We start from the raw sequence: 13,870 nt of genomic DNA, 5'->3' as shown, positions 1-13,870 counted from the left end.
AGCCATACCCCACCTTTGCCCCAGCCATGCCAGCCTACGTGCAGTTCCCCCAGGTCTTCGCAGATGCTGTTGCCTCGGGCTGGGATTCTCTTCCTCAGCCTCTTCTGCTTGCTGTTCAGGACAAGCATCCCACTGTCTGTGCGGCACTTGCTGACACTGCCCTCGTCCTGCCTCCAGGACCGTATTCGGCGCCGCTCCTCTGTACTCACATGGCGCACTGGGCTTTCTTCTGTTGGCATACTTCTCATCACTGACTTTCCTGACACCCACAGGAGACCCCAGCGCTCCTTGAAGGCGGAAATTAAGTCTAGGACCTCTGGGTCACAGCACCCACCAAAAAGAACAGCTAGCTTTTACTGAATGCTGTCCCGTGCCGAGCACTTTCCACACCTCCACGGTAACCCTTGCAGAAAGGAAGCGAGAATAACTTGCCTGAGGACTTGAACCCAGGCAGTGGGACCCTGGCTGCCCAGGCTCTTAAGCACCAGCCTCTGTCACCTCTCATAGAGGGCATCCACTGTTTGTTGAACAGAGGAGTGAACAGGAGGTGGGGCAGCATAAACAACTGTGGTGTGTGGCAGGCAGGGCGGCAGGTTTGGGAGGCCAGATGAGAGCTATGCTTAGGAAAGAGGTCCTTCAGCACGGGTCAGAGGACGACGAAGCAGAGAGGGAGGGGCCTGGCAGAACAGGCAGCGCTGCCAGGAAGCACTTGCAGGGGTCCAGAACAGAGGCGGCAGGACATGAGCTGGGATGCAGGCTGCCGTTACATCAGCTGTCAGCGCAGACCTGCCTCCGAGGGAGGGCACCGAGCAGGGTGTACCCACGGTCCACGGGCACGCGGGGCAAACAGGCGTCTGTTTTGATCTCCATCCGCGGTACCAGGGGGAGCCCTGGTATAATCCCCAGACAAGCCAAGAAGTGGCTTCCTCTAAATCATCACCTGGGGCATTCCTTATAGGTCTCCAACTGCGTCACACACAGAGGCCTGTTCCCTAGGTACTGCTTCTCTTGGGAGCAGGGTCTGTGCTCCCCCACGGTGATCCCCTAAGTGACTTAGAGCTGCTGCCGTAGACTGGGTCACACACAGTCTAAGCAGCCCACTCATTCATTCATTCAGTTGCTCCCCCACGACTGTCGAGTGCCCACTGTGCGGCAAGCACTGCTTAGCCTCCGAGAATACGGGGAGAATGAGACGGAAGCGTGCCTGCTTTGGGGGAGCTTCGGCTCCAGTAAGGAGACACTGGCAAGATCAAGCTAAAATCCCAGCCACAGCTCCTGGCATTATCTTCCCTCTTTCTTCACTCCCTCATTCCTCCTCATGAAATTTCTGGAGCTGGTTTTTCTGGGGTGTTATTTTTAAAGCCTTTTGCTACAAAAAGGAGCCAGCGGCTCCTAAAGGCCCGCGCGAATGGCTCCTAAAGGCCCCCGCGGTCCCTGGTGATCGAAGCATCCACCCTGGAAACCACAGCGGTTCCCAACTGGAGCACTATCATTTAATCGCCGGCCCTAATCGAAGGGCTGAGGACTGAACGAACGCCCGTGGAGGAGCCCGCTGAACCCAGACTAGGTGTGGGAGGTGGAAGGGTCCTGCAGCCTCTTCACCACTGTGTCCTGTGGCCCTCAGGCAAGGTCCTTCCACAACCTCTGACCCCCGCCACCCGCTCCTGCTCTGCACTTGGTGCTTAATGCCTTCATCTCCGTTTGTAAAGTGGGGTGGGGAGCCGTTAGTTATATAACATCTCTGCCCAGGTCGATGGGTTAGGGTTAGGGTTAGAAGGGTGAGATCAGCACGTCTCCTGGGGAGGGTACTGTCTAAAGACAAAGAATCCTTCGTTTTGTTTTTCATTAACATTTATGCGTCAAGCACTGTTTTAGGCACTTTCAAATACAGAGGCTCACTTAATTCTCAGAGCAACCTCAGGAAGAAGGCATTTTCCCCAGGTTTTAAAGACGAGGAAAACCTCAGAATGTAATTTGCCCCAGGTCATGCATCCAGTAAGTGACAAAGCGGACTCAAAGGCAAATTCTCGCAATCTCAACCCCAGGCCCGTGGCACTGAACACTACATGGTGTGTGTTTTAGGGGGTGGGAGGTAAATTGGAGAGGTTACTGCAGCTGTTCTTCATATGTTTCAAGTTCCCAAAGAGAAGAATCACACACCCGAGATACTGTGTTTCTTTCCTTTCCTGGTACTTTGGTTTAAGGTTGAGCACATAGGGGAAGATCCACTGCAGGGCTAATTAGTTTTAGCTTTCCAGAGCAGAGGTCAAGCCGTTCCACTCCTGAATACTGAATATCACACTTCATTACATCAGACTTAGTGGGGAAAAGATTAGTCTGAATGGAAGAAGAATCACAACCATAGAATATGGTTAAAGAATGCAGTTGGTCATTAGCACAAGAAACTAACTTCTGCAAGTAAATGCCTACCAGGTTTGCCTTAAAGAACGGATACAGCACCTCTGTGAAGTTCAGTAATCGCAGACATCCCAGCATTTATATACACAAAATAACGTGAAGTCATTTGTTTCTTGAAATAGGGCATTGTGTGCCCTTGTTTATACTACTCATTTATACAAGACATGCTTTCTTCATGGGTACTACAAAGGTAAACCTCCAGTCCTGTTTGAATTCTCGTAATTTCTCAAGTAGTGAGTCCAGATGAATCAGGTTGCACAGGGTAAGGTTTGAATTATTTCAGAAAAACACCCTTCTTGCCGCTGTGCTGCACTTGTCCACACCAAAATAAGTGAACAAGGGATGGTATCAGCTGCCCTTTCCCAGGTTCCCCATTCTCATGCCCAACCAGAAAGAGAAAACAAACCAAACACATGGCCACAAAGTATTTCTGAGTCTCATTCAACACACATTCATGGAACCTCTACCCTGTCAGCAGCCATGAATGTGAAGTGGGCCCTTGAGCTCAAAAGCCATTTGATCAACCAGAAGCACACTGGCTAGAAAGACACTTAGAGTGGACCAGAAAGTTGTTGTGCATTTCTCGTCTGTATGGCCAAGGCCCAGCCTTGCCATCCGGTCACACAGCTCTCACAGCAACTCCAGCGGACCAGCCCAGGGCCAGTGGGTCCTCGATCTCAGTGGCCCAGTGACTGCTACAAAGTTTGCTTAGCGTGCTCCACTTTGGGATAGCATCCTGGGCCGAAGGGAATAAAAGCAGTCCACCATAGTGGTATAAAATCTCTGACTGTAGAGCCAGGCTTCCTGAGTTCAAATCTCAGCTCTGCCTCTGATTAGCTCTGTGCCTCAGTCTCCTCATCTGGAAAATGGAGATAATTCTAGTACCTATTTCATAGGTACTGCTGCGAGGTGTGAGTGAGTTAATAAAGGTTAGAACAAGGCCTAGCTCATAGTTCACACTCTGTGTGTATATTTTCATCATCATCCTTTGTAACACCGCTGTTATTATATTTTCATAATTATAGAATTAATTTCTGTCTTCCTCAACTCTACAAGCTCTGTGAAGGCAGGGACCAGGTCCTTTTTTTCTGACCCTTTTATTCCCAGGACCCAGAACAGACCTGGCCCTTGGTGGGTCCTCAGGACATACTCGTCAATGAATGAAGGGATGAATGGATCCTTACTCTGGTAGTAAGTTGCTGTCTGACCTCACGTAGATCATTTCCCCTCTCTTGCCCTCAGTTCTCTCACCTGTAAAGTGAGAGGTAGGACCAGGTGGTCAGTCACTAAGGCTCTTCCTTTCATTAGTGGACCACGATGCTATGACTTGAAGAAGAAGAATATCCATAATAGTTACCACATTTTGAAAACTTACTGCATGGAAGCTCAAAGTGTTTCACATGTATTAACTCAATTAATCGTGACCCGAAGAGCTCAGCAGATGTGGACCGTCTGGCACAGTCTTGGGGAAGCTATGTCCTGGGTGGGGGGTGCCTGTTGGCAGAACTTTGGTCAGTGAGAGCCGCCTTTCATAGGAAAACAGTTTGTGCTCCCGATGGGGGCCACCTTTCACCCGTGCTCCAGTAGCAGCCCATTTGGTGAGGGTCAGGGATAAAGGGCTCATTCTTCCCTCTCCAAGTGCAGGAAAGTCAGCCCTTGGTGTGAGTAGTCACTTCTCAAAATAGCACTTCCTAAAATGGTTCCAGAAAGGCCCGGGGTCAGTCTCAGCTGAGATGGACTCAACGTCACGGCCCCTCGAGGGAACCTTTGCCCACTTGTGCACACACACGTGCACACACACGTGCCCACAGACACCCCTCGCACACCTCTCATGGGGTGGGGACTGGTGACTCATCTCCATTTTCACATCAGTAGCAACAGTGTGGGATTTGACCTAGAAAAGGCTAACTTCTGGTTAGGGGCCCTCAACAAAAAGTGCCTTTATCCTGAGCAGAGCTCTCGGGACCCCAGGGTTTGTGCCCAGCAGGCCCGAGGAGCCCGCGTGAACCCGGATGTGAAGTGTGAAAGGTGAGGCGGGTGCTCCCGCCAGGCTAAAGAGGGGCCTCACTGGCGGCTTTAATGGCCAGGCCGGGCAGCGGCACTCCAGCCTCTCAGCTTTCAATGGTCTCTTCACCACGGGGAAGACGAGTCACTGACTCATTTGCAATTAGCTGACCTAACGGGACAGAATTTTCCAGGCCGGATTCTGTGGTAACAGAATTTTATTGTCACATTGGAGATATTTTGAGCCAGTCTCATTTCCAGGCAATTACTCTTTTGAGCCTGTGACACAACCCCTGGGCACAGCTGCATCTAGGGTCCTTGATTCGGCACAAAAGACACGCTCTCTTGGGCTCTGTTGGGGGGAGCCTCCAAGTCCACGCAGTGACGTGGTACCTACACAGGCCAGGCAAGTAGGACTCTGTCAGAAGCATCAAGCTGAGGCCTGGTCAGGGTTGTAAGACCCTGTGGTCTGTAGGGGAGGCGGGAGCTTAAAGGAAGAGTGACAGAGAGATTCGAGTTTAATGGGCTGTGTTCCAGGAAAGGAGTGTCTTCCTCTCTGAATTCTCTGCAGTTCAGTTGTGGTGGGTCATGCCTCGTTTGGGCCAAATTGATGTGGAGGAAAGTACCAGCTCAGGACCGGGCTTTTCTGCCAGCTCTCCCACTAGCTTGCCATGTGGCGCCTCACTTTATGGATGCTAGTTTTCTGTACAACATGGGGTTGGATTATATGATCCCTAACGTTCTTTCTGGCGGTAACGTCCTAGTGTTCATTCACCAGATAAGTTATGTAGCACCTGCTAGGTGCCCGGCATCATTTCAGGTGTTGGGCATGTGGTAGAGAACATGACAAAGCCCCACCAGGAGCTTAGGAATATAAGCCAGTGGAAGGAGACAGCTGACAAGCAGGATGCTAAGATCCTGACCTGAGAGACGGGGGGTGAGGCACTTAGCTTGGAGAGAGAGGATGCCCAGAAACGTCTCTCTGAAGAGGTAACATTTGAGCTGAGGTCTAAAGAATGATGAAAAGGCAGGCATGGAAGGAGCTTGGGGGTAGGGGTGGGGAAGAAGTGTTCTAGGCAGAGGGAACAGGTGGGACAAAATTCTCTGAGGTGGGAACCAGCTGGGCAGGCCAGAGGACCAGAGAGGAGGCCTCTGTGCCAGGGAAGGGACGTGCATCCAGGGAGCTTCCCTGAGAGACTCTCAGGAGGGGGAAGCCACCTTTTGGAAAAAATTAGAGACCATTTTGTAATAATACTTCTTAATATTACCTATTTAACACCCGGGATCTTGTTATCTTGGGCAGGGCCCAATCTCAGTACGGTCTCTTTGGGGTTTAGAATGGGTCCTAGGCTAGAATCCCACCGCCCAGGCCTGAGGGTCCACCGTGGCTGCCGTGCACGCCGCTGATTTGGGGATTATGAAAGGCTCCGTGTGCTGTCCCTGGTCTCCTTGGCAACACCCCTTGGTGCCTTGTCCCCCCAGCTCCCAGATACCACCTACGCCCTTCTCCCTCTTTCCTACCTGTTCTTCTGACCGCGGAAGGCGTGTTGTCTGTCCTAGGTAGGACAAAACCCTCACTACTAGAACTCGGCGCCCTCCTCCTTGACCTGTGAATAGCTGGTTCTCTTCGCATGCTTTGGGCCTAACAGCCTTCCCCTGCTGCCCCTCGGGCTCCCACTCAAAGAGGCAGAACAGTTCCCCTCCGGCCCGCTCGACTACAGGGGGCACCACTGTTGTCATAACCCCTTCTTCTGGCTGTCTAGGCTTCAGCCTGTCTGTCTCCCTCACAGGGGGCAGCTTCCCACCGAATCCCTGGGGGCTCCACTCTCCAACTGTCAGGGAAGACAGATGGGGAGCAGAAGAATTCCGACATTTGCACATATAGGCTCTCTCCCTACTCGTTGCCCTTGCCTCCCTTATTGACTGGCTCCTGCTCTTGTTGGGGTGGCCCTTAGCACAGCAAGGAAATCTTTGTGTTGCCTGGCCTGCACACCCGGGAGCTCGCAAAGGGAGCCCAGAGCTCCTCCCCTTCCTCCCCTCTGATTGTACTAAAAGCGGCTTATTTGCATAGCTGTCTCGGTAACTGAAAAGAATGTAAAAGCAGCAGCACTTCAGGGGCGCTCCTCTTATTCCCGATTCTTTCCAGAACGGCTTCCCCTCTTCTGATGGCTATTAACACCTGTTTTCCTGGCCTGCACAAAAGCACCTCCCCTCCCATTTGGCTTATCTTGACTCCTTCTTCCACATTCACACCAAGCCCAATAATTTACCATTTCCAGCTTGTATATCTTCTAGGACTCCAGTGAATGTGAACCAAAAAGAGAGATGTTCTCTGAATGATAGGCACTAATAATAACCTTTGAAGCTGTTGAGTTGCTTCCTCTTCAAAAGCCTGCTTTTAGGTTGCAGTTCATAATTGAATTCAACTGTAAAATGCTATTTTTAATGATGTCATTGTGTTTTTCTTGGCAGTATTGTTCTCTTGGGTTGATGGAGTGGGGCCTATCACATCTCCTAAAATGATAAAGCTCAAAACCATCCATCCATATATCCGTATCTATTTGGACATGCTGTTCCTCCTGTACACACACACACACACACTCTCTCTCTCTCTCCCTCCCTCTCTCTCTCTCTCTCTCCCCCCCACCGTCTTGTATTCCCAGTGGGGTTATTCCTTCTTTTGGGTTTGACTCCCCAAAATATTGCAGATTAAGAGCACGAAGTCAGTATTTTTGGTTGAGTGACTGTCAGCCTAACTCTGGCTGTGAAATCCTTTGCATTTCTCCTGTTATATGCTTCCTAGACCGAGAGTCAATCTTTCAGAATTTCACTGATTACTTCCCATCAACTTTCATTAACAGCATCTTAAGAAATTGAACTTAAACTGTGAACATGACTGATATTGTGTGTGTGCAACTTCAAGCTAATTTTAACTTTGTGGAATTTCTTTCCCCTCAACAAGTACCCGTTTAATAGCCCCACTTCCCGGATGGAACCTTGTTTGATGAGCAGTACTCCCAGACTGCATCCTACCCCAGTCACCCCCCGATGGCCAGAGGTGCCCACAGCCAACACGTGCTACACAAGCCCGTCTGTGCATTCCACGAGGTATGGAAACTCTAGTGACATGTACACACCCCTGACCACGCGCAGGAATTCTGAGTACGAGCACATGCAACACTTTCCTGGCTTTGCTTACATCAACGGAGAGGCCTCCACAGGATGGGCTAAGTGACTGCTTTCATAGAAATCCATATTTAATATTAATAATTATTATTAATAATAATAATAAACTCAACACCCACCCCCAGAAGAATTTTATCTCAATACATCATAACTCCTGGACTATTCCTAGGCATCCATTTTCCTTAATGAACATGAGGCTGGGATTCAGTGTGGGATGAATAAACTTTAGTTCAGAAACGGGACTCACTAAGAGTCAGTGAGGTTGGGTTCCTGTAGCCAAGCCAGACTGGACTGTTTGTATAGAGCACTATCTCGGGCAGGCCGACCTGTGCCTTTTCCCTCTGTTCCATGCCTTCACTTTATGTTGGCAACCATTGCCAGTCAATTACCTATTTTCCTGTTGACAGAAGCTCTTTAGTCTTGAAGGGTGGATACTGGAGACGGAATCTGGTTTGTGCTTTTGGATGGGCACATAATTTAACCAAGAGCATTCACCTTTCCATCTGGCTGTCATCTTACTGTACAACAGACAGCCCCCTCAGATATGTCCTAAGCATCCCTTCTTCCTGGTGGTGTCATCACTGCTTCCTGGAGCACCAGGGCTAAGTGGAGGTATCTGGAAACTCTAGATTCCCTGTTACACTTATGTCTGTCACAGTACCTGCATTGCCTTGGAATGTAAGCACTGTTTAGGGGGAAGGAAGAGGCCTGTTCTGTATGCCTTAAGTTGAGTGAGGTTTGTAGGGGACCGGTTCTTCTACACGCAAGTATTTGTCCTAAGTTTGCACAATGGCTAGTGTCAGCAGAAGGCAGGAGAGGGGTTTTTAAAGTTCTGTGAGAATGTGGATTTATGGCATTGAGCATCATACTCAGCTCTGCTGTATTAACTCTGTGAAACTGAATGGACCAAACTTTTAACTTACCAAGCACCAAGTGTGAAAATGACTTCCATGGTTCCTTCATAAGACTATAAAAATTTCCGACACTTTGATAGAAAAAACTCAAAGCTGTGCCTTTGAACCTATACTATACTGTGTATGTGTGGAAATAAAAATGTATTGTACTTTTGGAAAATCTTTTCGTAGGCATTTTTCTGTTAGATTTGTAGCAGTTTGTGAGGTTTGTTAGAGATTAACATAGGTTTTCTTTCTGTATTATAAAAAACACCAAAAAACTATGGTGGACCTATTACCCTATGGGTAAGAAATAAATGGAAACGTGACATCGGATGTTTTAGCAGTTGTTCTGTAAATAAAATATTTGGTCACACCACTCAGTGTGATAATCACATCTACAGCTAAAATGGAAATAGTTTTATCTGTACAGTTGTGCGAGATATGAATGGTTTCACACTCAAATAAAAAGTATTGGAATGACCTGCTTTCTTCATTTTCATTTTGTATTTGATAATGACCTGTGTGTGTGTGTAATATAAATGACATTCTGAATACTTAGGGTATAAGTAGGCGAAACAAAACTAAGTGGTCTTCTGTGGTTGTGCTTATCCAGCTCCCCGTGATCTTGTCATCATTAAAATGTGGATAGGCCACACATGCAGTCCTTAAACGATGCTTTAGCACCCACAGCCTGATGTAGGGAACCAGTTTTACATACAAGGACTTACCTGAAGTCTTCATGATGGCTAGCGTCAGCCAAGGGCAGGAGCCTTTCAGCTCTTGCAGGGAATATTATTCTTCAATACCAGCATCATTAAGAGGTCCCCTGGTACTTAGTTCATTATGCTTTAATGATCACTGGTTGTAAAGATATTTCAAGCACAGTGCTTTAAATGCCAATAAACTTCTAGCACAGAACAGTAACAGTACTAAATACTTAGTAAGTACCAACAAATTCTTCTCCAAAACTGCATTTTGATTCTAGGGTTGGGAAGTGAGGACACAGAGGGAAAATGATTAAATGTTTTGCCCAAATGTTAAGAGTCTAGGATCCATGAGAAATTCAGAGCCACAGATTTCCAGAAATGGCAGTAGTGACTATTTTAACTAAAAGGCATGAGAATTTGACAACTCAATTTGCATTTTGAAAGATTTATTTTTAAAGCCAAGCTCTTACTTGCTATTACATAACATACTTATACCTGAAATTTTAATTTTAGGATTAAAATTATACATTTTACATAGCATCCCCTTTAAAAAAAAATTAGCTATGTTGTTCTACCAAAAGAAAGCAGATGTTGGATTTCACTCTCTGATGGTAACTTAGTTTGCTCTTTCAGCCAAGGTCCATTATTAGTTGGCCTTATATGAGGCAAATAAGGGAGAGGACGAATAAAATTTCATATTTAGTCACTGAAAATAAGCCTGAGAATAACCAGACCTATTGCTCTCCTGCAATCCAAAGCTCATGCTCCACAAACGAATGGGTGTAGTTAGTCTGACTTTCGACCTACTAAGTACAAAAAACTAAGCAATTGCCAAATTCTCTAGCCAGGTAGCAGCAGCACAGAGTAAACACCCATGTACGAGTAACAACCACAAGCTCTTTAAATGCACAGATATTTAGGCAAAAATAGTCACGATCAACAAGGGCCTGAATCCCAGACAACAGAGTGGGTGCTCGAGGAACTCTGCAGAGGAGAGAATAAGGGCCTCCTCGTCACAGCACAGCGGAGAACCGGGAGTCATCAGTGCCGTAGGAGGAAGGAGGCAGCTTCAGATGAGGCAAGTGGCCACTGGGCGCCCTCTCCAGAGCACAAGGTCCCCATATCTTGGGAGTTTAGCATACTGCTTATGTTCCCAATTGTTCTAAAGCTTCCACTTCAGAACACAGAGGGATCTGATTAGGAGAAGACAACAGCTGCTGTGAGCTCGTGACTCAGCTGCATCTTCTCTCCCTCTGGTGGCCCCCAGCCAGCCACCAGGAAGGGAATGGGCAAGGCCGGCAGCTGGGAGCGGGGCCAGCCGCTTGTCAGAGGGCGCACAGAGGAGTCTTGGCAATAAAGGGACCCTGCCCTCTTCAGGACTCTCTCTGAAAAGGACTTGGCCAGCTTGAAGCTGGCTGAAGTCATGAACAGCAGCCAGGATGGCTCGCCCACGTCACAGGCCTGTGGCGTCCTAGGCACCCATCCTGCTGTGTCCTTGTCAGGCCTCTAGTATAGCCCAGATCTGGAAAGAAAGGGGATCTGTGGCCCCTCGGAGACAGCAACCCAGTTACAGACCAATCAAAAATGTCTGCCATCGAGTGAGCCCAACCTCACTGAGGAGAGGGGCCGAAATCATGGAAAGAGAACTGAAAGGGAGCCGTGGCTTCACCACCATGTGACCTTGGAGGGGTCACCTCCCCACTGGACCTCGAGCGGACCTCTATGCTCTATGACTGTGACATCCTGAATTATAGTCTGTGTGCTGATGGACCAGGGCGGGCAGATCTGGGTGAGGAGGGTGGACAGCTTAGGGAAAACAAAGAACAGACTGGCAGCTGGGCAGTGATTCAGGAAGGCAGCAATGAGAGAGAAGGCGACGGCTCCACCAGCTGGTGCTGAAGAAACGGGCTGCGGTTCATGCCCAGGAGCTGAGTCCCATCTACCTGCACCACCATCACCAAGCAACACCTCTTCCTCGTATCCAACCCCATCCCCTCTTGCACGACTCCACTGGGGATGGCAGTCTCCTGCTATTTCCCCCTCCCTCCAGACTTGTCCTGAATATTTGCTTTAAAGTGACATCAATCAAAATGTCTGAAGTGGGGGCTTCCCTGGTGGCGCAGTGTTTGGGAGTCCGCCTGCCGATGCAGGGGACACGGGTTCGTGCCCCGGTCCGGGAGGATCCCACGTGCCGCGGAGCGGCTGGGCCCGTGGGTCACGGCCGCTGAGCCTGCACGTCCGGAGCCTGTGCTCCGCAGCGGGAGAGGCCCCAGCAGTGAGAGGCCCGCGTGCCGCAAAAAACAAAAAAATGTCTGAAGTGAATCTGGAGAAGGAAAGAGCAAAAACAAACAGGCTGTTTGTCCCAGCTTCTCATACCCCTTAAAGGCAGAATCGAAAGATTCTTTAAAAAATCTCGGTAAGGGGCTAGTCTCCCTTTATTACAGGGGAAAGAGTGTGGGGAGGGGCAGCTGTGGATCTCTTGAAGCTCAGAGTTCAGACTTAGTCAAGAGTCTGAAGTATGCACATCATCATCATAGGAAGCTTAAAAGAAAAAAGGTGGATGTACTTACTGGCTTCAAAGTGAGGTAGAACTGAGATTAAATCTTGGTTCCACCAGAGATGTTATAGAAGGGACATTCCTGCTCTAAGTAGGACTGGACTTCAGCAGTTCTCAACCCTGGCTGCCCGTCAGAGTTATTCTGTCAACTTTATAAAAATACTGATAGGTAGGACCCACCCACAGTCAATACTTGACCTGGAATGTGATGGGGAATCAGTAGCCTTTTAAGCTCCCCAGATGATTCTAATATGCAGCCAGGGTTGAGAAACACCACCGCTTCCACCTTGAAGTTCTAAGATCCAGGGACTGCTCTTCCCCGAATAGGCACCCCAAGTTTCTTTTTTACAGAGTGGCAGATGCCAGTCATCCACACCGTTCACAGTTTCCCCCCAGCTGACAAACCTTTCCCTGACTGTACTGTTCTGTTTGTCCTTCAGCCCAGCCCACCTCCCTACCACTCTGCCGCCTGCCCTCCTAACCTGGCCCTTCTCTGCTTCAGTTCCTTGGCAGCCTCCCAAGCTAAGCCAGCCCTTGTGGTTTCCTCTTCTTCCAAGGAGGTCAGAACCTTTTGTGCTTCATCAGCCTCCTCCCTGAAGCTCTTCCCCCATTCCTCCTCCTGCACCTCGACCACCCCCCACTCCAGCCTTCTCACCCCCATATTTTGCTGCTACTGGTGTAGGTGGGACGGAAGACGTAGGCCCAAGAGTTGAGAAAAGAGCTGTTGCTAGGAAAAGAGTGTGGGTGAAGAGAGAGGGTGGGCGGGAGAAATAGGGCTCCCCAGTTTTATTCCTCCGTTTGTCATCATAAATGCCTCCAGAGCTAAAACCAGTTGTTTTAAGAACTATTACGAAAAATAACGAGGTCTGACCGGGACAGCAGGGGTGAGAGCATCAGCCTCAGAAGCAGCTGCAGTGCTGATCCTTGATATTTAAAATAGTCTCCTGTTAGAAGGGAAAGCCACTGAGAGAAGTTCAGAAGAGTGAATTCTCAAAGAACTGCCAAACGATGCCCCCACCGGAGATGGAATCCGAAATGTCTTGGCCCGGGCTACACCTCTTGGAAACAAACTGCAAAATGTCTCCTTAAGAACTGAAATGTAGTCAAGACAGAAGGACAAGCTTTAAATGAGACACGCTTTCCTCATCTCACACTGAGTGACATATGGTCCATTCCTGAAACAGTTCTGCCTCACTCCATGGAGGTTCCCGTTCCGGGGGGATCTGCTGCGTGCCAGGCCCATCAGAGGCATCATCTCCACTTCTCAAAACCTCCTTGAGAAGTGTCAGTGGTGTACTCATTTCTCTTTACAGGTGGGGAGACAGAGGCTCTGAGCAGTTTAGTGCCCTGCCAGAATCATACACAGTAAATGGCAGAGCTGGGATGTGGAAACTTCGTTGCCCCACTCCCAGAGCCTGTGCTCTTTCTGCTATAGCGCCCTGCCTTCTTCCTCCTTCCTACTTTTGTTTCCGCCCCACCCCACCCCCATTCCTCTCTCCTAAGCGGCTTTGCAGTTTTTAAATCAACCTTGACCGCGGTAAGAGAATCTGCTGGGGTTGAAGAGAGTTTCAGAGGTTCTGGGAAAGTTTTGTGTGTTAAATGGAAGCAGATTGTAAGCTGCACCTGAGGTGCCATCCACTCACTGTAAGTTAACAGCAGACCAGCTTTCCCTCCATCACTTCCCAGGGTACATACAAACCAATACGTTATGAAGGACCAAGACTTGGTCATTCTATAGAGAAACAGGAACAAAAGAAAATAATAATGTAAGAAAAAATACCAGGTCACAGGAGGATTTTTATTACTAGGTCAAAAAAAAAAGCTCTGCAGGGGAGGTGCAATGAGCCAAGTATTCACTAGAATGAAGTCATTGGAGGGGGTGGAGGGGGGCGCTGGCTCCCTCTTGCTGTTCAGGTCACTACCCTTTGACAGCAGTGGCCTCTGACCTCGACAGCCCTACAATTCTGTTTTGACTGACCCTGAAACCCATGAAAGTCAGATGCAGGCACTGCCCAAAAGTTGAGATAAAGCTGACTAATATGGGAAAAGCTCCCGGTATGTGCCCCCAGCTGAAAGGAGCTGGCAGTTCTTTGGCGGGAGAT

At 48.9% G+C, this 13,870-nt stretch overlaps 1 protein-coding gene across 2 annotated transcripts in view; it reads left to right on the top strand.

The window, feature by feature from the left end:
• RFX4 (regulatory factor X4) overlaps window positions 1-7,657 on the top strand; it is a gene marked incomplete at both ends in the record, with an annotated part of 169,765 nt that extends 162,108 nt beyond the window's left edge. For both annotated transcript variants that reach the window (XM_081249530.1, XM_081249531.1), the window contains one exon: window positions 7,385-7,657. In XM_081249530.1, coding sequence (XP_081105656.1) covers window positions 7,385-7,657 — 273 coding nt within the window. The remainder of the gene's footprint in view (window positions 1-7,384) is intronic.
• Between the last annotated feature and the right edge of the window lie 6,213 nt (window positions 7,658-13,870).

Source organism: Mesoplodon bidens (assembly GCF_964165515.1).
Source record: "Mesoplodon bidens genome assembly, chromosome: 11".
Classification (NCBI taxonomy): Eukaryota; Metazoa; Chordata; class Mammalia; order Artiodactyla; family Ziphiidae; genus Mesoplodon; species Mesoplodon bidens.
This window is presented reverse-complemented; position numbering and strand designations above follow the sequence as displayed.